The 27,306-nt window shown below is 46.0% G+C and overlaps 1 protein-coding gene across 2 annotated transcripts in view; it reads right to left on the reverse strand.

Annotated features, from left to right (window-relative positions):
- The window catches only part of PDCD4 (programmed cell death 4), a 129,587-nt gene that overhangs the window by 92,392 nt on the left and 9,889 nt on the right, over positions 1–27,306 (reverse strand). For both annotated transcript variants that reach the window (XM_063962632.1, XM_063962631.1), the window contains exon 2: positions 6,940–7,015. In XM_063962632.1, the coding sequence (XP_063818702.1) occupies positions 6,940–6,982 (43 nt within the window). In that variant the 5' untranslated portion in view covers positions 6,983–7,015. The remainder of the gene's footprint in view (positions 1–6,939; positions 7,016–27,306) is intronic.

Raw genomic sequence — 27,306 nt, forward strand, 5'->3', positions numbered from 1 at the left:
TCTGTCCTCGGAGGATCTCTCTGCAGCAAACCCCAGTGTCTCCGGCATTTCCAGGTGTCAGTTGTTGCACAGCTTCCAGCGTTCCCAGCCGCTGCTGGGTTCCGCTGCGCTCCAGTCACCAGTGCTTCTTGGAGTCAGCGTGGGCTGCAGGTTAACCCTCGCTCTCAAGTTAAACAAGTCCTCAGCGTCCTAATCCTCGCTCTCAAGTTATACAAGTCCTCAGCGTCCTAATCCTCGCTCTCAAGTTATACAAGTCCTCAGCGTCTTAATCACCGCTCTCAAGTTCTTCAAATCATCAGTGTCTTTAACCACCGCTCTCAAGTTCTTCAGTGATACAGCCGCCTATGCTGCGACTGGGTCAGTTAGATATCTAGAGTCTCAGACATAAGCGGGAAACTCTGAGGAAACTGCTCATGAACAGGGGGGGGAGGGGTGACCAGGGGAGCGTCTTAATCCCCACTGCTAACATCAACTCCAGGGATTGCGGCTTCACCCTAACCCCTGGTGCCTATAATCCGAGGCCTAGCGCGGGTGCACCCGAGGTGGCAGCCGCGTCAGTGACTGTTCGGTAGTCTACCCCCAAAAACAGTGCAACTGTGTATCGCGTCTCCCCCGCTAAGTGAAACCGACGCCTTACCTTCTCCCCGTGCTCCGGCCACAGCCTGGTAACGTCAGCTGGACTTACTAGTACGTCCATACAGATGCCCTGTACATGTGGGAAAGCGTTGTCGCGACCCGGCAGAGAATTGTTGGAGCGACTCTTTCATAAGTGCGTATATGGCGCTTTTTACAAAGATCGCTCAAAAAGAATAAGGGTATAAAAATAAAAAGCTTATGGCTGCAAAAAACCAGCAGCCCCATGACCATGGTCCGGCTCCTGACGCACCAAACAAAAACTGAATTGCCTGAGCCAGGAGGCGGGGATATAGGAGACTGGCCCTTTGCATTCTGGGAGGCCGAAAGCTTTTGATTGATTGGTGCCATTCCGCTGACGTTACCTCAAATCCCAATGTTATCCTGTGGATAACCTTTGGACGCTGCAGGAGAAATTATAGATTATACAGCCGATTAGCCCACGGTGCTGTATTTGACTTGTCTGTCTGCAGTCCCACTTTGACACCAAGAATCAAAATTACATCCCTTCTAAAAGCATGTGGTAAGTAATTCACTCTGGCACTAATTATACATATTGTTGATTTCCAGAAAGGTAAGACCTTGAATCTCAAGAAAAACCACTACCTGTGCATCTAACCTGAAGACAAGAAAAGACACGGGTAAAGAAGAGGAGGCGCGCCATCATGTACCATCCTAGGGAGCACTTGAAAAGCTACATGTGCCTAGCAATTTAGAATGGACTAGTCATTCCCACTGTATAGGCTACCATGGAGTATTGGAGTAGTGGAAATATCAGGATTTTGGTACTTACCGATAAATCCCTTTCTCCGATTCCACAGGGGCCACTGGAGAGCAGATACAATGGGGATATAGTAGGCAGTAACTGGGAGCTGGCACTTTAAATTTATAACCATGTGACTAGCTCCTCCCCTACTATGTCCCCCCTCCAAGCCAGTCTAGTGAAAACTGTGCCCGAGGAGAGCTGGAAAAGACCAACGTCAAAGTAGAGGAGGTTCGCTAAGTCAACTAAAACAATATAACATCCAGGAAACCTGGAAACATAGTGAGAGGGTAATAGGAACAAAACGCAGTGACATGCAACCCGATAAGCGTAGAAGGACGAAACAGCGCAGGGTGGGCGTCCAGTGGCCCCTGTGGAATCGGAGAAAGGGATTTATCGGTAAGTACCAAAATCCTGATTTCTCCTTCATCCACTAGGGGCCTCTGGAGAGCAGATACAATGGGGACATCCCAGAGCTCCCAAGATGGGAGGGAGAGCGCTGAGAGTCCTGCAAAACCGCTCGGCCAACCTGTGACACAGAGTCCGCAAAAAAGTAAAAACCGTAAAACGTGATCAACGTATGAGGACCCGACTAAGCGGCATCGCAACAGAAAGCATTCACGGAAACCCCGTGGGCGGCCGCCCCCGAAGGTCCCCCAGAGCGTGCAGAGTGCGCCGAAATGGAAAATGGAGGCTCTCGAGCAACCGCCAAATAAGACTGTCCAATGGTGAGATGTATCCAACGGCCCCTTATGCTGGGACCCCGGCCATTTAGGACGGGAGCATCGTACAGAACAAAGAAGAAAACAATTTGTCGAATAGCCGAAGACCTCTGTAGAGAGAGAGTCGGTGAGCCCTGACAACATCCAAAGAGGGCCGAAAACACCAGTGTTATATTTATATGAAAAGCAGACATCACCCCAGGAAGAAACGAGAGCAGAGTATGACGCTCAGTCGTAACCCTTTTCGAAAGGGGGGCTGCCAGAAGAGTACTCCCTGCAAGAGAGCCCGAACTTCCGGCAGCCAGGCTAATTTCCTTTGGAAAAGAGACCGAAAAAGGAGAGACCTGAAAGTCATGTCAAACTAGTCGAAGCGCAGCCGAGCAAACCACCCGGAGAAACCAAAGGCGGCGGCTAAATAAAAAACCCTAGTCATCCACACCAGACCACATAAAGTTTCCCAAAAGTGGCAAAAGTGAGACGAGGTAACCGACTTCCAAAATCGGGGCCCAGTAGGTATTACCGAACTAGGGAACACCTGCCTTCTGAGAAGGTCTCGTGAACAGCCACGCCGTTAAATGAAACCTGTGTAAGACTGCAGGGTGGATGTTCAAGTCATGCGCGGCCAAACTGTAATCACAGGGAAGACTAGCGCACGCATTCTCCCTTTATGTGTTGCAGAAAGAGAGGTAGAAACAGAAAAGGAGGAAAGATAGACTAATCAGACACTCCAAGGAGCCGTGAGGGCATCCTCGGCTACTGCCGCCAGAGCTCACGTCCGAGAGTAGTAAAGGGTTGAAGAGTCAGTCGGAACGCCCTGAGGTCGATCCGAGTTCTCTGCCGACAGCGGACCAGCTGACAAAACTCCGGGGAATGTCCACTCACCCGGGTGCCTGACCTGGCGGCTTGACCTGGAATGAAGATCGTCATCCCCTGCTCAGAGGAGAATGTAGGCGACCTCTCTCAGCACCGCAACTTGCCTGCAAAGAGAGAGGAACTGGCCCCGAAGAAGGAAAAAATCCTCGGACGGGCCGAGGGGCACAAATGGGTCCCAGGTCGAATCAGAAAATCCTGAATCCTTCAGATATTCAGAAGTAACCTAAACTGCAGAGAGGGTTTCCATCAGTAGATTGTTCAGTTAAGGAACAAACGTCACTCCCTGCCTTTGAAGTAAGGCACTCCTGTGACCTTCATGAACACGGTGGGAGCGGAAGAGAGACCGAACGGAAAGGTCTGACAGTAGAAATGAGTATTCTGTACTACGAATTGGAGAAAAACCTGCGAGGAAGCCCAATGGAAAACAGTAAACAGGCATCCCTGATGACTAAGGAAGCCTAAAACCCCTTTTTTCTTCAAATTAGCAATCACAGACTGAAAGAATTCTAAATTCAGAATAGGCCTGGCCGAGCCATCTGGCTACGGTACGGGAAAAACCAAAGGCCTGAGAAAAAACCCAGATTCCAATGATGTGTGGAAACAGGGATCAGGACCCTTGCGGTTTGAAGCATCTGGAACGCCGCCTGCAGGACGACTCTCCTGTCGTCGTAAACCGGCAGACCCGTGGTGAGGTAACCCTGAGGCGGTTGAACTCCGAAATCGAGTGTGTAACCGCCTGTGCTGAGAAACCTAGCCCAAGCATATCCAGGCCTCCCAGAAAAACCACAGACATGCGCCCACCCTGGGATCTCCCAGGTGGGAGGTAGGTCTGACCTGCGGTGGGTGTGTTGGAGGACCTACAATCAGACTGGCCGAGGATGCTGAACCTCTGCCTCTTACTCCGAGATCCCTTGGTGACGGAGATACCGCCCCTGTCATGGATTCGCAACCTGAAAAGGGCACGGAAAGATCTAAAGGAAAGACCGGTATAGGTCCGTCTTGGAGCTGGAGCAGCAGTAGGGGAAAGAAAAGTGGACTTACCCCCAATGGCCTGAGAAATCTAGGCAAGAAGAACCTTCCCGACCAGGCCCGTAATGAACCTGCTGCCCATTAGGATTCAATATCCGCCTGCCACTGTCGCATCCCCAAAGGTCGTCGGGTTAAGACAGCCCAAGCGGAAATTCAGGCTCCGAGTATACAGACGTCCTTGGAGGCCTCAAAAGAATATAAAGAAGAATCGAGACTCTGATCTGCCCAAGGTATCAGCTGATCCTGATGCAAACCATCCGGTAACCTAGAGGACAATTGTTCCACAACCTACCTGCTCCGGACAAGGTAGAATCCCTGCTGCCGCATATTTCTCTCAGATGGCTCCCTCAGCAAGGTTGCCCCAGGAAACGGCAGCTTGGACCGGCGATACATCGAGGGATATACCCTTGGAGAGGTCTGATATCGTTTCCTGCTATCTGCGGGGAAAGGATAGGAAAACCAACATTGTTTGATACCGGAGATTGTGCATTCGGATGTCTTCAGGCCGCCGACCGGAGCATATCCAGCTCATCCGAAACTGGGCAAGTCGCTGTCATTTCTTCATTGGCGCCAAACTCTGCGGTACGTGAAGCGGCCGACTCCTTTACCTGCAGCACCAGATGAACTGCTGTACAATGCACCTCGATATCCTGAGATATTGTATCAGTATCCTGGACATCTCTCGCCTCCTCCAAGAGAGGCCTCTCATCCGCAGAGTTGTGTAACATGGAGGTTAGCAAGCTTCTTTTAGAAACCTGGAGAGGAAAAATAACGTACGAGGTCTCTGGTTAACAGCGACATTACCTGCAGAAGCCGAGCTGTTCAAACAGGAGTACGCTGCAGTTGCATTGAGGGCTGAGCAGATGTTTCTACCGCACAATCCTCACATAACAGGAATTCTCTGACTGGGTGTTACGTTTAGTAAACGGAAAGAGAAAAGGTGGGTTAAAGAAGCGTAGCACTATGTAATCTCTGCACTATAGCGTGCAGCGACAGATACGTTTCAAATAAACATTCTGGAGCAGCGGAGACTTGAACCGGTAGCGCTGCGGGTCAGGAGTCTTAGCCACTAGGCTATAGGAGCTTCCCTTAAAGTTGCTTTTGTTGGGAGTGAAACCCTGGTCTCCGTGTTCAGATGTTCCCGCTACTAGCGTAACGAACCACAGCAGCTATTTGTCTGATGCCACATTCATTCCTCAAAATACAAACAGCATTAGTATCAAGCGAAAACAAAGGAATAATAAAGGGAAGGCAACACCCGCCCTGTATGTAGTGTACTACTAAATTAGAAAAAACAGGTGCAATACATGTTTCTCGGAGGCTCCGCTGGTTTCCCAAAATGGCGGTCAGCCTGTGATAAAAGCCGGGGGAAAATGCTATGTGGCAAGGCGGAGCTATGTGGAAATGTGAACCCAGGTCTGTATGTTATTATAAAACATTATGAAAGAGTTTAGTTCTATCCACTATATATGTATTGTAACAGTATACATACATACATACATACATACATAATATATATATATATACACACACATACATATACATATACATACACACACACACCTACAGTGCACCTAATTGAGGTAGTTTAATACACTTTTGTATTTATAGATGGGGCCATGTCACAGACAGGGTGTACATTGCAGGGAATACTGTGAATCTGGGTTCTACTAACCATATTGGCTCCTATAAAGATTTGAGAGCGCTGCATTGCAATGTGAGCCGCGGCCGGGAAGCCCGCTGAGCAAAGTGGGATTAAGCTCTGCCCCCCTCCGTTTTCCATTTCGGCGCACTCTGCGCGCTCTGGGGGACCTTCGGGAGTGGCCGCCCACGGGGTTTCCGTGAATGCTTTCTGTTGCGATGCCGCTTAGTCGGGTCATCATACGTTGATCACGTTTTACGGTTTTTACTTTTTTGCGGACTCTGTGTCACAGGTTGGCAGAGTGGTTTTGCAGGACTCTCAGCGCTCTCCCTCCCGTCTTGGGAGCTCTGGGACGTCCCCATTGTATCTGCTCTCCAGTGGCCCCTAGTGGATGAAGGAGAAATCAGGATTTTGGTACTTACCGATAAATCCCTTTCTCCGATTCCACAGGGGCCACTGGACGCCCACCCAGCGATGTTTCGTCCTTCTACGCTTATCGGGTTGCATGTCACTGTGTGACTGTGCGTTTTGTTCCTATTACCCTCTCACTATGTTTCCAGGTCTCCTGGATGTTATATTGTTTTAGTTGACTTAGTGAACCTCCTCTACTTTGACGTTGGTCTTTTCCAGCTCTCCTCGGGCACAGTTTTCACTAGATTGGCTTGGAGGGGGGACATAGCAGGGGAGGAGCTAGTCACATGGTTATAAATTTAAAGTGCCAGCTCCCAGTTACTGCCTACTATATCCCCATTGTATCTGCTCTCCAGTGGCCCCTAGTGGATGAAGGAGAAATACATTATATTCTTAGGTTTTCAAATAACCATATATTGCTGCTATTACACTGCAACCTATCACCAGTGCTTCTGTCTTGGCACGTAAACATGGAATTTAGTTTAATGCTACTGTAAAAGTGCATTTGCATGAAAATTACTTGGCAGCAAAATAAAAAGTTGTACAGCCGCAATGTAAATGTGTACAGTCTAAAGCGCCTCTCACAAGGGAGTGAGATACGGAACTCTACGGCCTGCAGCCAAGTGTTAATGTCTATATCCAATGTTGTCTAGATCAACTCTCCGTGCAGAACTTCTGTTTAAAGAAGGACCATACCAAAGGTCCGGTGACCACGCTCCTAGCTGTTCTGATGCAATGGATTGTTCATAATAATATATGCAAACTATTGTTACAATGTATCTCACAAAGCAAATGAGACGACGACAACAACAACATTATTTGACTATAGTTAGTGATTTACATTTAGAGGAGTGAGAAATACATACCTAGTAGATTAGCATTTATTTCACTTGGAATCTCTATTTCCATAGTTCCTTCTTACTTCAATATTAACAGCGTGACCTGAAAATTGATGAAATGTAAAAGGAATCTGTCATTACAGAACATGGAATCATTACCTTTAAGTCACACGTTCTATATCACTCATGTTTGGTTATTACTATAATGCTGAATAACTACCAGTTACCAGTGAAGCTCTCTCTTTCCTGTGCTCTGTCTGTATTGAGCTGGTAATCACAGAGCTCCATTACTAGCAAATAGGGTAACAAGATTGAGACAGGCAGTCCTTTATTCCCACCAGAGTACACCATTGCATCACTCTGCCTCACCGGTCCCCCTAGCAGCAGTCCACAAACTGCACAATTCCGGAGGCTGCGAGCATAAATCATGCATTTGTGCTCGACAGGCAACAACTGTAGAGCTACCGTCAGACATCCATAACTTCTACTCGTACTTACTTCAAAATCCAGGGGTTTTTGCACGTGAGCGCACATGAACCCAGGATTTCTGTATGTCGGCAAGGCTGGGCTGAGACCTGGGAAATCGCCGAATGCTAGACCCGGCAATTGCTCAGGTCCGATGTCTGAAAGAGATATTACGATTGCACCTACAATTGAATTCCCCCCGTAGAATTTATTTGGTTATGGTTCCTTTGGGTAAGTATTCTAACCTTTCGCTTCCATCCCCCTAACCCTAACCTCCCCCTGATACATACGTTCGGGATATCGGCATTTCCGACGCCGGTCTTCTAACCAGCCAGGATCCCGTATGTGGGGATGCTAACTACATCACTAATACATCATTTCCAGGGACTTTGACTGTTTATTAGGTGGACCTAAAGATGTCCAATAATTCACCAACCAATGAATCATGAGCAAACTATACTACAACGTAATTATTAAATCAACAAAAAAACTGTTCCTACGGTTTGGTAGAAAAATAGCCGCAACTGTTGAATGCGTGCGGCGACACTGCGTAACAGAGGGGTCCAGCAGTTCATGTGAAGCATTGTCACCTGAATTATTAATCAGTGCAATTTAATGATCCAAGCACTGCTGCGTAATTGCAAATTAAACCAAGCTGCTACATGGCCATGCGAGCCACAGCAGGCAAAGGCACAAAAGCCAGTAAATATAACTAGTATTTATAGCGGTATATTCGCTGCACGCCAACACAAAGGTCACCTGGGAGCGATAATGAGCTGAAGACACTGCATGGAACCTATACAAAGCAGCGTCGCTCCCATGTGCCAGGAGAGAGCAGGCCCCCCGATTTGCTTCAGTCACTCAGTACACAGCATTATGAGGGTTAGCTGTGAATTATTTTAGCATTCAATGCGCCCATCTGACACCAGCCCTAACGAGATTTTGGATAGGAAGTGAAACACCATCGCACTGTTAGAGGCCAGGAGCATGCTTCACGCTGATCTGGCAACAAACTGGTTCTGCACGGATGATGCGTGAATTTCACAATGTTTACAGGTCACCGTACAAAACGCACAAACACAGGCTCTCACAGCTTCTGTCCACAGGCCGGGGCACCTGGCTTCCTCACAGCTCAGCCAGTATGACAAACACGGCAGATGCTTGGAAATATATGTGCATGTTTTCAGAAGACAATGCTGCAAAGTGGCAGAACACGGATGTAGAGCAGCTCCCTTCAAAACAACAGGTGCAGGACAGTTACTGGCTGGAGGGAACCATTCACCGGGCCCACAAAGAAAATCACTGCATCAGGGTCTGGGTCAGAGGTTCCCAAACTTAGGGGTCTATTTTATTTACTAAGCCTTGGATGGAGATAAAGTACCAGCCAATCAGCTCCTAACTGTCATTTTTCAAACACAGTAAATGTAAAAAAAAAAAAAAAGATATGCACACATGGATACAGCGCTCACCAAATACCATGACAATACATATACATAATAAAATATGAATAAAATACAATCACCCTTTAATGGATGATAATCCTCATAAGATGGTGAAAGATGAGGAAGGATTCTTTCTAAGGGGTCTTTCCATCAAACACAATACACAGATAGGAATGATTAAGCCTTGAGGAACCTGAAAGATAAGTGCCTCTTTTCCCAATATGAATGGTAATGATAAGAGGCACTATTAAACACAGACCATAGTGTAGTTGTACAGGTTGAGTATCCCTTATCCAAAATGCTTGGGACCAGAGGTACTTTGGATATGGGAGTTTTCCGTATTTTGGAATAATTGCATACCATAATGAGATATCATGGCGATGGGACCTATGTCTAAGCACAGAATGCATTTATGTTACATATACACCTTATACACACAGCCTGAAGGTCATTTTAGCCAATATTTTTTATAACGTTGTGCATTAAACAAAGCGTGTCTACATTCACACAATTCATTTATGTTTCATATACACCTTATACACACAGCCTAAAGGTCATTTAATACAATATTTTTAATAACTTTGTGTATTAAACAAAGATTGTGTACATTGAGACATCAAAAAACAAAGGTTTCACTATCTCACCCTCACTCAAAAAAGTCCGTATTTCGGAATATTTGGACATGGGATACTCAACCTGTATTTAAAAACACGCACAGGTTTAATTCCACAGATTAAATTTACAAAATGTAAGAATAAGAACAGCATAACACCATAGACTCCATGGGGTAACACAGTGGACATATCACCAAGAGGATCCTTGCAGCCACAGGAAAAGATGGTAAACAATGTGGTCAGGCTCTCCGGATGCCTGATTTCATGCAGGTTCAACCCCCAAAGCAGTGGGTACGTCCGTGTGTCCCAGGATCAATAACAGATAAAAACAGGAGCCACGCTTAACGCGTATCGGACTTCAAGTCCTTCATCAGAAGCGTGGTTCACTGGCTCCAAATGTCCGATTTTAAACTCTGTTACCGTATATACTCGAGTATAAGCCGAGTTTTTCAGCACATTTTTTGTGCTGAAAAAGTTCCCCCTCGGCTTATACTCGAGTGATGCTCCGGAGCAGAGCGTAGAGAGCTCTGGGAAGGAGGGAAGGAGGAGGAGGGAGAGGGACACGGGAGCCGCAGCAGCGCACTGTAATTGGTGCATCAATCAGTGACGCTGCTGCAGCCGTCCGTCTCCCTCTCCCTGCTCGCTGAAGCACCGCCGCGCCGCCCGCCTCCTCAGCCGCTGCAGACTTTCCTGTATGACCTAAGGCCGGCCACCGATGCCCGCACCGCCTGCTGCTGCCCGCATTCCGCTGCCCCTTCATTCGTTTACACATAGCCCGACAATGGTGAGTAGAGACAGGCGGCGGCAGTGGGGGGGGGGGGTTGGGGGCTGTGCATATCTGGCACCATGAGGGTATATCTGGCACTGTGAGGGCATATCTGGCACTGTGGGGGAATGTGTAGCACTGTGGGGGCATATCTGGCACCGTGGGGAAAATCTGGCAGTATGAGGGCATATCTGGCACTGTGGGGGCACATGTAGCACTGTGGGGGTATATCTGACACCGTGGGGGAATATCTGGCAGTATGGCACTGTGGGGGCATATCTGGCACTGTGGGGGCATATCCGGCACTGTGGGGGCATATCCGGCACTATGAGGGCATATCTGGCACTGTGGGGGCATATCTGGCAATGTGGGGGCATATCTGGCAATGTGGGGGCATATCTGGCACTGAGGGCTGTGTACGGCTAGACTTGCATTTCCCACCCTAGGCTTATACTCAAGTCAATAAGTTTTCCCAGTTTTTTGGGGTGAAATTAGGTGCCTCGGCTTATATTCGGGTCGACTTATACTCGAGTATATACGGTAATTGAAAGTTCCAGCTGACTCCAATTACATACTCCCAATCGCGCTCCGAATAGCGCACATGCGCCGTCGTCGCCGGAACCGGAAGTAGTTCATGCGGTTCACATGCGTTCCAGACACCCGGAAGTGGTGTGCTCGGCCACTCTTCGCTATATGGTGTAGTTATTCTTGCGTGTTACCAGATAGACCCACTTTTATTTACAGGAGGGCCCAGTCACTTAAGAACCAACTTGTAAGAAGTAGCATAGATATGGAATTGAGACAGAGTATAAGAACGAAGGGTTTTCATCGCTGCGGCGACTGTTTAATGTGCAAAACTGTTAAAGCCCCAGTGAGAAAATTCACTGAATATATTGTGAATGGCCAGACGTATCCCATTCGGGATTTTATCACGTCACACAAAGAATATTGTATATGTACTCGCGTGTGTGTGCGGCCTTGCCTACGTTGGCAAAACAGGAAGGAGTGCCAAGGTAAGGTGGGCCGAACACATATACAATATTCGTAAGGGCCTGGAATCTCACAATGTATCCTCACATTTCAAAAGAATACATAATTCCAATACATGTGGTTTAAAGAATTTTTGGGGTATACAAGCAGTCCAACAAAAGTGGAGAACTAGAGATTTAGAGAAAAGACTCTCTCAAGCAGAGATGAAATCCATACACCGCTTGGGTACCCTTGTTCCAAGGGGACTCAACGGTGAGTTTGAATTAAAATGCTTTCTCACTTGTTCCACCTATTCACTGTTGCACTTTATTTATACTGCATTGCATTTTTTTATGTGCATTTATATATTATTGGTAATTGCTGCTATTTTCTTCTTCTTTTTTATGTACATTTTATGATGGACTTATCCTAGTCCGGGACTTTTTATTATGGGACATTTATGAGGACTCCACGACTACCAGTAAGGGTTAATGTAATGCCCTGCATAAAGGAATATTTTAGAACGGCTTGAGAGCGTCTCGCAGTGCTTCCCGATTAGTGGAATGCACGTGAACCGCAAGAATAACTACACCATATAGCGAAGAGTGGCCGAGCACACCACTCTTGGTGATCTATCCACTGTGTTACCCCATGGAGTCTATGGTGTTATGCTGTTCTTATTCTTACATTTAGTAAGTTTAATCTGTGGAATTAAACCTGTGCGTGTTTTTAAATACAACTACACTATGGTCTGTGTTTAATAGTGCCTCTTATCATTACCATTCATATTGGGAAAAGAGGCACTTATCTTTCAGGTTCCTCAGGGCTTAATCAGTCCTATCTGTGTATTGTGTTTGATGGAAAGACCCCTCAGAAAGAATCCTTCCTCATCTTTCACCATCTTATGAGGATTATCATCCATTAAAGGGTGATTGTATTTTATTCATATCATTTTATTATGTATATGTATTGTCATGGTATTTGGTGAGCGCTGTATCCATGTGTGCATTTCTTTTTTACATTCACTGTCTTTTCTGAAGTGCGGGATACACCTCTATTTGCACCCTTTATAGCTGCACATCAAGTTCTGTTGCGCATATTCATTGAAAACAATTGTTAGAAATTTATCAAACACAGCCTGTGGCATGGCAGTTAGGAGCTGATTGGCTGGTACTTTATCGCCAGCAACTTTAGCTCCATCCAAGGCTTAGTAAATAGACCCCTTAGTCCTCAATTTTCACAGAAGCGACAGCTTACAGATGCCCAGCATTGTAAATATAGCCCCAGGTTTTTAGGATATCCGTGACGAAGTACAGATGGTTAAATCAAAATTCATGCAGTACTTATTAAGTCACCTGTTTTCAAGCATGGTAAACGTTAAAGGTCTGGACTGTTAGGGTGCCTTGAGAACCAAGTTTAGGAACCAATGGACTGGGCTATGGAATGGCATAATACAAGTTCATATTAAAAGCAGCAATAAAATATCTAAAAAGAAATGTATAGAAACAATTGGGGACAAGCTTAGGGCACAGATGTTTTCATCTGGACAAGCATGAGAGACGCCATCGAAATCCCCACACAAGAGTCTGAGACGTCTTCAGACACACATTACTGTACACAGGAGACAACAGATGCACCAACGGCTTCCTCTGCCAGGGAGACAGGACAGATCCCAGCCTAGGAGGAGCACCCAGCCGGCCCACAGGAGAAGGGTAAGCATGGGTAAGGGGATAGACAGAGCAGGGGGTGGGAACAGACTGAGGTGACCCGTCGTCTGCAGGATCCTTTTACTAGTGCAGCATAAATACACAAAGACAATACAACACAGCAAGTCAGCTACACAATGACGGCATGCTGGGATTTGTAGTTACAGAGCATCTGGATAGCTACGCGTTTCCATAGCCTAATACTGAAAGATATTACCATACAACAGAGGTTCCAGAACTCGGTCCTCAAGCCACCCCGACGTTCCAGGTTTTAAGGATATCCATGCTCCGTCAATTTGATTTAACCATATGTGCTTAGCCATGGATATACTTAAAACCTGGACCGTTGGGGTGACTTGAGGACCGTGCTTGAAAACCTCTGCCCTACATACTGTATTACAACAGGTATTACAGATAACTAAAAACAATTATACAGATACAGTACATTTTGCATACTCTATGTGCTATGTAGAGGTAAAAGCATCCACAAATACGTCTGCCGGGAAATGTAATGGTCACTGCTGCTTCACCCATGGCGTAGGATGACAGTGAATAAACTATTCACAGCACTGGCACCTACAGTCTAATCTAGTAGGTGCCACAAGCGGCAGTCTTCCCTGCCACATGCGATCTCACCCATCCCACAACTCCGGTCCCCGGTGGGGTCTCTGTGCCGGCATGCTGCTCTGTCCCGGCCACAGTACAGATTACTTCTTCTCAGTTGTCAGCGGGGGTAACACTTCCCACCAGCGCCAGCTGCTGGAAACTGCCCTATTGGAATGTGAATGGAGCGTCAGCGTTCATCCTTCATGCGGACACAGCCAATCACAAGGGAGCAGGTGGTATAAAGGAATCTTCCCAGCACACAGCACTGGCCAGTGCAATGTTGGCCTCAGCCCTGCTCTATGCTGACCAGTGAGGTCCTGCGGTTACTTCTCCAGCACAGCGACTTCTAGCGCGGTATCCAGCTCTAGTTGATTCCGGTTCAATCCCGGCTCCAGCATATTCCGATGCAATCTGCGTCCAGCTATTTTGGTTCAATTCCGGTATCCAGCTATTCCGTAATCTTTAGACTCTGGTGTCTCCAGTATCTAGCTGAATCTATCAAGACTTGGGGGTCTATTTACTAAGCCTTGGACGGAGATAAAGTACCAGCCAATCAGCTCCTGTCATTTTTTCAAACACAGCCTGTTACATTGCAGTTAGATGCCGATTGGCTGGTACTCCATCCAAGGCTTAGTAAATACACCCCTTGGACTCTTACACCTGTGCCTCCACTGTCCGCAGTCTTCTCCTGACCACTCCAACGTCTGCTGAACTACTCATTCATATCGCAATGCTATCATTGGCACATGAGAAAAAACTACTTCCGGCCTCCCAATTTCTGTCCCAACTCCTCAGACTCTGTGGAAACGGACTATGGGTTTTGGCTGGAACAAACAGTGACTGTAGGGTTATTCCAGACCAAATCAACGCAGGGTTTCAAATGGCTTAAGGTCATTTGGTCAACAAGACTTAGGTTGAGATGGTCATTAGGTTGACATGAGTTTTAAAAAATAAAAAAAAAAATTTTTTGACCTCTTTCATACTTTACGATCCACGTGGACTACAACTGGAACGGTAACCTGTGCTGAGTGCAGCGGAGCGAGGCACCTTGCCCAAAGCATGGTGAGCGAAGCGAGGGGACACGGCGCACTAATTGGGGTTCCCCGTTACTTTACGAAGATTACGACACCAAAAAAAAAAAAGAGTCATGTCGACCTTGTTCGTGTTGACCTACTGACCATGTCGATCTAGTGACCCTGTCAACCAAATTTCCCATCCCATAGAGTGTAAGCTTGCGAGCAGGGCCCTCCTACCTCTATGTCTGTCTGCTATTACCCAGTTTTGTTCTATTACTGTTGTTCTAATTTTAAAGCGCAACGGAATATGGTGCGCTATATAAGAAACTGTTAATAAATAAATACCCGTTTCAAACTGACCGTTTCAGATTGCAAATAAATATGGTATATTATATTGATGTCTTGGGAGTGGAGAGATCATCAGAATCTTAGGCTGATATGTACACTGGTAAAACTCGACTCCTAAAGGGGCTTGAAAAGGGGAAAATGTTCCTCCCAGCAAACCTTTGCCCGGTTGAAACCAGTCACATCAGCTAGTTTCCATTACATTGGGTATAATACATGCTGCCACGTGTATAAAGAGAACTCCCAAATCTTAGATGATATGCACACTGGTTTTGAAGTTATCATTCTTTAAAGCTACAATTTTTTTTAAGAATAATTTCCTATTAACATTTTGTTGCAACTCACCAAACTGAGCTAGAGATTTGAGCAAGGACTCATTATAAAACCTTTCATGGGCTTTGATTTGAAGTTTTTAAAATTTAGAGACAAAAAAAAAAAAAAAATTCAAACATTGTTTATACAGTTGTTAAGAAATCCCCCATGTTTTATTTTGGGATTATGATTGTATCATCTGCTACAAGAGGCTTCACTTTGGACTGTTTGTTAAAATAATGATGTGCAAGCCATCTAGGCCTGTTCATTACTTGTAATTTATCTCCTTAAACACTCGCTGTGATGTTTATAATGTACAATGACACAGGAGGTTAATACTAAAATTGTTTAAAAGACCTAAAATTATCGCCAAAGTTTACATATTTTAATAAAGCTTACTACAGATCATTACCATTTGGTGCCGCTGCTCCGGATGGATGGTGCTACTTGCTGGGCTGGAACTGGCTGAAGGAGTCATTTAAATCTAGTTTTTCCAATTCATATTTTGATGAGAATAAGTTTTGAGATTTTTTTTCAAAATTACAATAACGTCGCTATTTGAGAAAATATTATTTTTTTTATTTGGAACATTTTAAATTTTTATTAAAACATACTGCTACACTAAACATACAACATTCAAATGCCCCCGCCCCCTCCCCCCCCATTCAAATGTTGCTGTCGACGGGAACGACAAGTCCATTTCAGCTCCTACCCTGGGGGTAGCGAGCTGAAATGCGTGTAAAGAGACCCATTTGGCCGCCTAAATGGGTCTTTTCACGCTCATTACTTTAGTCGGGTTTAAGTGCTTTGTGTGCCTAAACCAGAGTGTAATGGGTGCGATAAGTGGGGTCATTAGAATATGATTTCCTGTCACTGTAGACGGAGATCGGGGGTCAAATAACATTTGAATTCCCCCCACGGTGTTCTAGATCATACGAAAGCCCATAAACCCCCCCCCCCCACCACCAAAAAAAAAAAAAAAAAAAAGAAGAGGTTTACAAAAATACCTTGCCCAACTTGCAAATACAATTTAAAAAAATATGTTAATAGGGTCATTCCATGGTAACAAACATTACATTTTGAAATATATTTCATGTGCAATATATTTTTTGGAACATGCATTTTGAATATTTTGTGCAAAGTAAGTGTTGTTTGTGTGGTACATGATATGCTTTAATTTTGATGCAAAGCTGGTCATGAAAACTGGTAACAAACGTTACATAAAAAGACCATTTTCATGGAATGACCAAATAGCAAATTTTTTTGTTAAATAATTGCGGCTTTAACGGCATATAACTTTAAAACCAGTGTACATACAGTATCAGCCCAAGATTTGGGGGTTTTCTTTACACCCATGGCAGCATTTATAATAACAAACTTACATGAAACTAGCTGATGTGCCTGGTTTCAATCGGGCAAAGGTTAGCTGGTCGAAACATTTTACCACTTTTCATCCTCTTAGGAGTTGAAGTTGGAAAAAATAGGATTTTAATACCTACCGGTAAAACCTTTTCTCTTAGTCCGTAGAGGATGCTGGGAACTCCGTAAGGACCATGGGGTATAGACGGGATCCGCAGGAGACATGGGCACACTATAAGACTTTGAATGGGTGTGAACTGGCTCCTCCCTCTATGCCCCTCCTCCAGACCTCAGTTAGAAAACTGTGCCCAGGGAGACGGACATTTTGAGGAAAGAATTTATTGATTAAACACGGTGAGTGTCATACCAGCTCACACCTCGAACATACCTCAGAACATGGTATTCAATAGAACACCAGCCAAGGCATGAAAATTTACACAGCCACATGCTGAGAGAATATGTAACACAACATGTGTGTCAACACAACCAATAATAAGACACCGCATGCCATGGCATGCACAACGTCAGCAACAGCCTGAGAGAAAAGAAACACCACAAGAGTGTAACCATAGCCAATAACCGCAGACAAAGTACGCACTTGGACGGGCGCCCAGCATCCTCTACGGACTAAGAGAAAAGGATTTACCGGTAGGTATTAAAATCCTATTTTCTCATACGTCCAAGAGGATGCTGGGGACTCCGTAAGGACCATGGGGTTTATACCAAAGCTCCAGACCGGGCGGGAGAGTGCGGACGACTCTGCAGCACCGATTGAGCAAATATGAGGACCCCATCAGCCAGGGGATCAAACTTGTAGAGCTTAGCAAAGGTGTTTGAACCCGACCAAGTAGCCGCACGGCAAAGTTAAACCGCCAAGACACCTCGGGCATCCGCCCAAGAAGAGCCCATCTTCCTAGTAGAATGGGTCTCCCCCGACTTCGGTAACGGCAATCCAGCCGTAGAACTAGCAAGCTGAATCGTATCACAGATCCAGCTTTTAACAGACTGCATAGACGCAGGCGCCCCAATCACGCTGGGAGCATACCGGACAAACAGAGCCTCTGTTTCCCCAATCTGAGCCCACTTGGCGACATAAATATTCAAAGCCCTGACTACACATCGAGAGACTTTGAATCAGCCAATGCTGAAGTTACCACAGGCATCAAAATAGGCTGGTTTCTGCGAAACACAGAAAACCCCTTTTAGCAGAACTACTATCCGAGTTCTCAATTCTATCCACTTGGAAGATCAAACAGGGGCTCTTGTGAGACAAAGCCGCTACTTCCGACACCCGCTTTGCGGTCGCCCAAAGGCAATAGCATGACCACTCTCCGAGAGAGAAATTGTAACACAACCTTTAATAAAGGTTCCAATCAGTGTGACAAGAAACGCAACACCACGTCAAGATCCCACTGTGCCAATGGGGGCACAAATGGAGGTTGGATGTGCAGTATTCCTTTCACGAAAGACTGAACTTCCGGAAAGGTGGCCAATTCTGTTTTTTTGTTGTTTTTTTAAAGAAAATTTATAAGGCCAAAACTGCCCTGAAACGGAGCCTAACTTTAGTCCTGCATCCCCACCTGCTTGCAAAGAATGGAGAAGAACGACTCAGCTTAAATTCTTCCGTAGGAGCCTTCTTGGATTCACACCAAGACACATATTTACGCCAAATACGGTGGTAAGGCTTTGCCGTTACTTCTTTTCTAGCCTGAAGAAGTGTGGAAATGACTTCACCCAGATCTTGCTGTAACAGTTCCTCACGTAGAAGAAGAGGCCAGGGATAGTAAATCTTGAAGAACTAGATACCAAGCCCTCCTTGGCTAGACCGAAACAATGAGGATCGCCTGAACCTCTGTTCTTCTTACGTTTATCACCTTCAGAAGAGTGAAAGCAGAGGGGACACACAGACCGACTGAAAACACCCAAGATGTCACGAGGGCGTCCACTGCTATAGCTTGAGTGTCCCTTGACCTGGAACAATATCCCTGAGGTCTCTCGTTGAGGCGAGACGCCAACATGCCCAATTGAGGCACTCCTCAAAGACTTGTCACTTCTGTGAAACTTCTCGATGACGACTGTATTTCTCCCGGATGGAGATCGCATCTGCAGAGGAAATCTATTTCTCCGTCGTTTACGTCCGGAACGAAGACTGCTTAATATAACGTTTACCAGTCTTTCCACCCATCAGAAAACTATTTTGTCTTCTGCCATTGCCGCTTTGCTCCTTGTTCCGCCCTAGCGGCTTACTTACGCCACTGCTGTCAAGTCGTCCGACAGAATTAACACGGCAGATCACGAAGAATATGTTCGTTGAAAATAGCTCTTAATTCAAGAAAGCTTATTGCAGACAAGCTTCCCAGCTTGACCTTTTCCCCTGGAAATACTTCCCACGGAAAAACTGCTCCCCAGCCTCGGAGATCTGCATACATGGACACCAGGATCTAATCCTTGATCCGGAGCCTTCGTCCCTCTAGGAGGTGAGAACCGAGCAGACACCACAGGAGCGATATCCTGGCCATTAGGATTATATTCCGACGCATGTGCCGGTGAGACCCGGACCACATTTCCAACTGGTCCCGTGAAAACCACTCTGGCATTTGACCTGCTCACCGAAAAGACCTCTTAGGCCGCACCCATCTTCTTCATCAACGGAACATATTGATGGATTGTCACTGCAAATCTGATCCGACTCTGGATACTCAGATCACTTTCCACAAGAAAACACAGAACCTCAACCATTCAGTATCTACTCTGATACCCACCTCCGACATCTGCGTCGTTGGGAACAGCCATTCCCTGTGTTGAAGAACAGTCAGAGAGAAACAACGATTTGCACCACTCGTTTCTTGACCTCGCCTTAATCAGGAGAGAGTCTCAGTACAGAATAACAATGGCTCTTACTATTGAAAGAAAACCATCATACTGCCATCACTCCGGTGAAATGGCAAAGACAATCCTGGATATCAACCCAGGTAAGCTGAATGCGGAGAAAAACGCATTTAAACCCTTTTCTACCTTTGCGTGCTGGAGCTCCCTGGCCTGAGAGACCTGTAGTTCAACTTCGTAAGTAGAAAACTTTGTTTCTTCCTTTTTTTTTTTTATAAACAGGGACAGCAGGACAATGTCCTGAACCTGATGCAACTCTGGTATGGCGTTGCGTACTACCTCCCCTTCCAGAGGGGAATCGGTAAGATCTATTTGAAAAATCAGTGAGGGGAATCATCGGTAAACTCCAGTATGTCCCCCTTTGGATTCTATTATTAACTTACAGGTCCAAGTCCATTCCCAGACTGACTGAAGAGTATCAGACGAGTTCCCACCAGTGTGGGCTCCAGCCAGATAGACCCAGCGACATGCGGTGGATGTGGTAGAAACAGAAGACGATATCCGCTTCTGCGAACCTAAAAAGGCTGCAGAGCTCTTACCTTTTCACCTTCCACTATCTGCACAGAAAGGGAAAAAAGAACGGTATCCAACCGGTTAAAATGACTGCATCCCACAAAAGAATGCGTCACCAACCGTTGTGAGGGAACCTATCACACCAAGGTAGACTTACCAGTGGTATCTGCCGAGAGTGACTTAACTGAGGCATCCCCAAACAGCGGTTACACCGTCACAGGAAAAATACTCCAGTATCTCAGAGTCAGCCTCAGCATTCCCCCGGCCACACCTACTGCAGACGCACGGCAGCCTGCCGCAATGTTATAGAGAAGAACCAACATAAGAAACATTCCCTCTGTCTCTAGGGTAATTCTATCGGACGTCTTCCCGAATACAAGCACTCCCCCATGCGCATGTAATGCAAAGAACTTCAAAGCATAGAAATAAAATATCACTTAGCTTCCTGTATACGATCCTTTGTGACAGGGCCCCGTGCCGACCAGGAGTTGACGTTCACCGAATTCTATCCGCGGCGGGAAAAGAATAAACACTCGGACTCCTCGTGAGGATCTGAGACCAACTCGTCACGGCCGACCTAGAGCTTTATCAACAGAGCGACCAGCACATGAGAAGGAATACTTTTACGTCAGCATGCATTAGAATTTGCAATATGAATATACATATTTAAATACACATATACACACACACATACATACATATACATATATACATATAAGTATTTTGTCCAGAACCCCAGGGTCCCTAGTGACATTAATGTGTACGACCATGTACTGAATGCCCAAGGTTTCCTGGTGGATCCGACTGGGAAACCTTATGGTCGACATAAGATATAGAATTTTGTCGACAACAGGGAGTGGTAACTAGGTAAAAAAAAACATTCTTACGTCCCCGAGGGAAGTATATACACATAAATTTAATATCATGCGCCCACAAATAAAAGCACAACTGTGCCAGAGCTACAGGCCCATGGAACCGTACCCTATACAGGTATAGGTTATTGACTTCATGTTAATTTATCCCCAGTAATAACAGATGGTGCCGACAGGTCACCCACATACTACTGTGTCACCCATACAGTGTTTACTGTCGAAAAAGCATACAACTACCGACCTGCTGACACTTGATGTACAGACCCAAGTACCATCAGGAGTCGGCAATGCCGACAGAGGGATTCCCATAGCCAGCTCGTGGCAGAGCACACACACGTCGACACATGAGTACTATAAGCTATCATGGGTATATGTGACAGGGAAAACACAGAATACAAGTACAACTCATTAATTAACACGCCCATTATAGTGTATAGTGCTATATTTTCTCTTTTGCACTAAAACCACCTTGCCCCTTCGTTTTCCACTGTTAGCTGCCTAACAGTGCTTTTTGGCGGGGACATGAGGAGAAAATGGCGCTGTAATAAGTTGTGAGGGCTAAGCCCCGTCCACTCTCGGCGCGCTTCAGCCCCTCTAATAATATACATATTTATACTGGAGGGGGTCCCTATACAGTGCCTATGCACTGTATACATCTTTTGCCAGTTGCAGGAAAGAGGTATATTGCTGCCCAGGGCACCCCCCCCCCCCCCTGCACCCTTGTAAAACAGTTGGTGTGTGGGAGCAATGGCGCGCAGCACGACCGCTGCGCTGTACCTCCGACCTGAAGTCTTCTGCCTTCACTGTAATCTTCTTTTTCTTCCAATACTCACCCGGCTTCTGTCTTCTGGCTTCTGTGAGGGGGTTGACGGCGCAGCTCCGGGAACAAGCAGCTAGGCGCACCAAGTGATCGAACCCTCTGGAGCTAATGGTGTCCAGTAGCCCAAGAAGCAGAGCCTTTAACTCAGAAGAAGTAGGTCTGACTTCTCTCCCCTCAGTCCCACGATGCAGGGAGCCTGTAGCCAGCAGGTCTCTCTGAAAATAAAAAACCTAACATAAAGTCTTTCCAGAGAAACTCAGTAGAGCTCCCCTATTGTGTCCCCGGTCTCTCCTGGGCACAGTGTCTAACGGAGGTCTGGAGGAGGGGCATAGAGGGAGGAGCCAGTTCACATCCATTCAAAGTCTTATAGTGTGCCCATGTCTCCTGCGGATACCGTCTATACCCCATGGTCCTTACGGAGTCCCCAGCATCCTCTAGGACGTATGAGAAATCCCTGATTAGTGGGTGACTGCAAATAGTCATAGTTTCCAGACCACATGTTCTAAGTGACCCAGTAGGTGCACAGGAGTTCACCAACAGTCACATTTTCCAGAGCACAATGGTGATGCACTGTAAATTACAGGCAGACACTCTGCCACATAACTCCAAAACAAAGCAATCAGTTACATTATTCTACAACTCGACGAACCAAGACCTTTAATTTGGACATCCGCATCATAGAAATAGGTCACTCATAAAAGTAGTCCTTCTGCTATTGGCCCTCATTCCGAGTTGCTCGCTAGCTGCCGTTGTTCGCTGCATAGCTATCATTTAAAAAAAAAATGACAAATCTGCGCATGAAATGTACGGGTACAAAGAGCGTCGTGGTTTTGCACAGGTTCTAGTGACGCTTTCAGTCGCACTGGGGGACGCAAGGAGATTGACAAGAAGTGGGAGTTTCTGGGTGGCAACTGACCGTTTTCTGGGAGTGTTTGGAAAAATGCAGGCGTGGTCGGGTGTTTGCTGGGCGGGTATCTGATGTCATTACCGTGTCACTCGTCGCAGCAATCATCGCACAGGATAAGTAACTACAGGGCTGGTCTTGTTTTGCACAAAATGTGTTTGCAGCCGCTCTGCTGCACAGGCGTTCGCACTCCTGCAAAGCAAAAATACACTCCCCCATGGGCGGCGACTAAGCGTTTGCACGGCTGCTAACGAGCGATCAGCTCGGAATGAGGGCCATTAATATATAGATAAGAAAATGTAAGGCAGATCTTTTTTGGAGAAGATTGAAGATTGTGTTTATTTGATGGGAGTCCAGTATCTGCAAAATCAGTGGGCTGTAAAGTGTAGGGTCCACAATAAATATTGAAACAAGTACCAGGCTATGGCAGCTAGGGCTGATGTCACTATAGCATGAAAAGCCTGAAGTATGGGTTACCCCTAAAACTGGGCAGCCTGAACTATGCAGTGCAGCACAATCTGGAATTCCCTAGTTGGCATTTCACTGGGGATATTCCCAAAAACTCACATGTAGTAGCAGGGGGAAGGGTAACAAAAGCATTTACACATGGCACACTACTGGTCCCAGCAAAACCTGGCCTTCTCAAAGTGCATGGGTATGTAGTGCACACTTGTAGTACAATATTACAAACAGAACGCTCCCAGCTGAAACTGCACTCTAGCTCCTATTGAACTACAAGTGACAATATATGATGGGACATGTAACAAGTACAATTCTGACGAATACAAACACAGATAAATGTTTTCTTCTTTATTACAAATAAACACATCCCCCACACACACAACCCTCATTCACCATGCACATTGTACACTCCTTATAGAGGTGCGTACGTGGTGCAGACTTTACAGGGTACATTTTCAGTTGAACCCAGTTGGAAATGGAGGGGGGAGGTCAGGGGGTACCGTGAGTTAAGGGGGTGGGATGACAAAAGGGAAGAAGGAAGGTGGAAAACATGTCTCCTCGGTGCACGGGGGGCATACATGGGATGACATGGGACGCGGTTATGTGACGGGCGGTCCAGGATCCCGAATGCTCAATTCAGGCTCGTGGGTGTCCATGACACCCACAGAGTGGGAATAGAACCCCGCTGCCCATCTCAAAGCCGGGATCCCGACGTATGTATGGTGACCGGCGGTCACACAAACCCAACATACATATATACATACACACACGTACCCTCAGAGCGCAGGGAGCATAGAATGTGACAGATAAGGCCCATCTAGTCTGTCCCTTTTTTTTTTTTTTTACCATATTTTTATTTCAAAACTCATTTGATCCTTATTTCTGTGTAAGGAGATCCTTATGTCTGTCCCATGCATGTATAAATTGCTCTACTGTCTAATGGTGTGTACACACGGCGAGATATTTTCTTTAGATTTTTACAATGTAGTCAAAATCGCAAGAAAAGTTAGTGCAAATCGCAAGGTGTTATGCCACTTGCGATCCCGATGTGCGGTCCTGCCAGGTTGGCATCGCAAGAAAAGATAGACTGTGCAGGCAAGTCAATCCTTGCTAGATCGGTGTACTATCTAGTTCATCTCACATGTCAATGACATCTCACATAAGCCAAAATCGTAAGCACACATAGTCCATATCTCGGGAAAAGTTTTAGTCAAAATCGGTGGTGCTGAGCTCCGGGGAGTTCAGGGGAAATCGCAAAGTGAAAATCAGGCATAGCAAGATCTCACCGTGTGTACACACCGGGATCCGGTCTGAAGATCGACAGTGTCTAGGTCGACAATGTTTAGGTCGACCACTATAGGTCGACAGTCACTAGGTCGACATGGTTGGAAGGTCGACAGGGTTTCTAGGTCGACATGTGCTAGGTCGACAGGTCTAAAGGTCGACATGAGTTTTTCACATTTTTTTTCTGTTTTTGAATTTTTTCATACTTAACGATCCACGTGGACTACGATTGGAACGGTAAAGTGTGCCGAGTGAAGCGGCAGCGGAGCGAAGGCACCATGCCCGAAGCATGGCGAGCGAAGCGAGCCATGCGAGGGGACGCGGTGCACTAATTTGGGATCCCGGTCACTCTACGAAGAAAACGACACCAAAAAAAAAATCTTCATGTCGACCTTTAGACCTGTCGACCTAGAAACCCTGTCGACCTTCCATCCATGTCGACCTAGACACTGTCGATTTGATGAACCACACCCGTACACACCATTAGCCTCTACCACCTCTGATGGGAGGCTATTCCACTGTCCACTACCCTTTCTGTGTAATTTTTCCTCCGATTTCCCCTGAACCTCCCCCCTCCAGTCTCATGTCCTCGTGTCCTATTGCTTCTCTTTATTTGGAGAATGTTTCCCTCCTGGACTTTGGTAAAACCCTTGATATATGTGAAAGTTTCAATCATGTCCCCCCTTTCCCTTCTCTGCTCCAAACTATACATATTGAGATTTCTTGGTCTTTCATGGGAATGTTTTGTGATGTAGGCCATGCACCATTTTAGTTGCCCTTCTTTGTACAAAAACAAAGAAAACAGCGCGTTCCAGGAATCGTGTATATTTTATTTTCTACACATAAAATTAAAAAACGCCACACAATACCGGCCAGTATTAATGTACAATTCAAATCCAATTAAAACAAAGTATTTAACTACTTATAGAGCCATGCAGCTAGAAGACCTCTAATTCATGTGGCTTTTTAGTAACCAAATTAGTCCTGCCAAATCAGTGTTTTAGTCCTTATGTTAGTAGCGCTCAAAACAATGTAGGTGTGTACACACGGTGAGATCCTTGCTATGTTCGATTTTTACTTGCGATTTCCCTTGAACTCCCCGGAGCCCAGATAGGACAGATTTTGACTAACTTTTCTTGAGATATGGACTATGTGTGCTTACGATTTTGGCTTATGTGAGATTTTGGCTTATGTGAGATGTCATTGACATGTGAGATGAACTAGATAGTACACCGATCTAGCAAGGATTGACTTGCCTGCACAGTCTATCTTTTCTTGCGATGCCGACCTGGCGGGGCCGCGCATCGGGATCGCAAGGTGACTTTCACCTTGCGATTTGCACTAACTTTTCTTGCGATTTTGACTATATAGTCAAAATCTCAAGAAAAAATCTCACCGTGTGTACACACCTTTAGAGTTATTGCATGCAATAAAATCAGTGCACTGACCAGGGCTGTTTCTAGCCAATTTGGCTCCCAGTGCGAGATTTAAAAATGTGCCCCCCATGACATAAAAAAAATGCGCCCCCCCACACACACCTAGATTAAAAAAAAAAAAACTTGCGCGCGCACCCGACGAGGGGGCGTGGCCTCATCTAAATGGGTGTGGCCTCATCTGAAAAGACTACCTCACAATCCAGTTTTTGACCCTGCTCCAACAGATCACGACCACCACAGGGAAAAAAAATTCTACCATATTGAGCCCCACACAGTAATGCCCCCTGCACAATATTATGCCACACACCGCAATGCCCTTGATACATTAAATCCCCACACTACGGCAGGCAAGAGTCCCCATTTCACACATTACGGCAGGGGTCCCCATTTTACACATTGAGAGAGAGAATACTTACAGAGGCGATTACCGCTCTTCGGCCCGCCTCACCAGTCGCTCCTTGTGCCGGCCTTTCCCTCTTCCTAACTTGGATCCCCCTCTGTACTCCGCTCAGGGTGAGGGGGATTTTCGCGGAGTGACGGGGTTGCGTCGTGACGTAACCGCGTCATTCCGTGAAACTCCGCCCCCCGAGTGGGTTACTTGGCGGAGAAATAGGAGGGGGAAGCAGGGAGCCACAGTTAGTGCCGCAGCAGGCGCCCAGTGCGGTTGCACTGCTCGCCTGCCCCAAGAAACGACCCTGGCACTGACCAAGGAAGTCCAGCTGTGTTGATTTTACTTAGTTAGATACTTTCAAAAGCATTTGCTTCACGAGGTTAGTAACAATGTAGCACAGCGTAACATAGGCAGCTTTTTCAGGGAATATCACCTGATTAACCAGTCTCTTATATAGACTCCACAAGTTTCTCCCGGGTCCTGGTGCTTTTAAACCTTTTTCGGTGCCATATCTGGAGTATCCCACTTCAAAGCTGTTGATGACAATGTAGTATGCCGTGAAGGCTCAACCAGTACTGGGCTTAAAAGTCGTCTTACACGTTTCTCCGCCTTCAGCAGCAGTGCTTACATCGGCGGCTTCCTCAGAGACAATATGATATTGTCTCTGGGATACTCCAGATATGGCACCGAAAAAGGTTTAAAAGCACCAGGAGCCGGGAGAAACTTGTGGAGACTATATAAGAGACTATTGTGTGGAGTTTAATGTTTTTTTATTTTATGTGTAGAAAATAAAATATACACGATTACTGGAAAGTGCTGTTTTCTTTGTTTTTGTCCTATGCTTTGAATAAGGGGTTGTATAGCCTCTATATTACAGCGGCTGAAGGAATAGTGTGTGAATTTTATTGTGAATTATACCATTGCTTTTAATTGGTTGGTAATTAGTCTTGCCAAAATCCAAAAAGCGCTGTCTTCCTTTCTCTTTTTTTGTCCCTTCTGTGTACAGTCTCTAATGTATTAATATCCTTTTGAAGATATGGCCTCCAGAATTGAACACAGTATTCTAGATGAGGCCGTACCAATGACCTATACAGTGGCATTATTACTTCTTTCTTTCTGCTGCCGATTCCTCTCCCAATGCAGCCAAGCATCTGACTAGTCTTCCTCATTGCTGTGTTACATTGCTTTCCTGCCTCTACGTCACCTGAAATAGTGACTCCTAGATC

Source organism: Pseudophryne corroboree, chromosome 3 (genome assembly GCF_028390025.1).
Source record: "Pseudophryne corroboree isolate aPseCor3 chromosome 3, aPseCor3.hap2, whole genome shotgun sequence".
NCBI classification, from domain to species: domain Eukaryota; kingdom Metazoa; phylum Chordata; class Amphibia; order Anura; family Myobatrachidae; genus Pseudophryne; species Pseudophryne corroboree.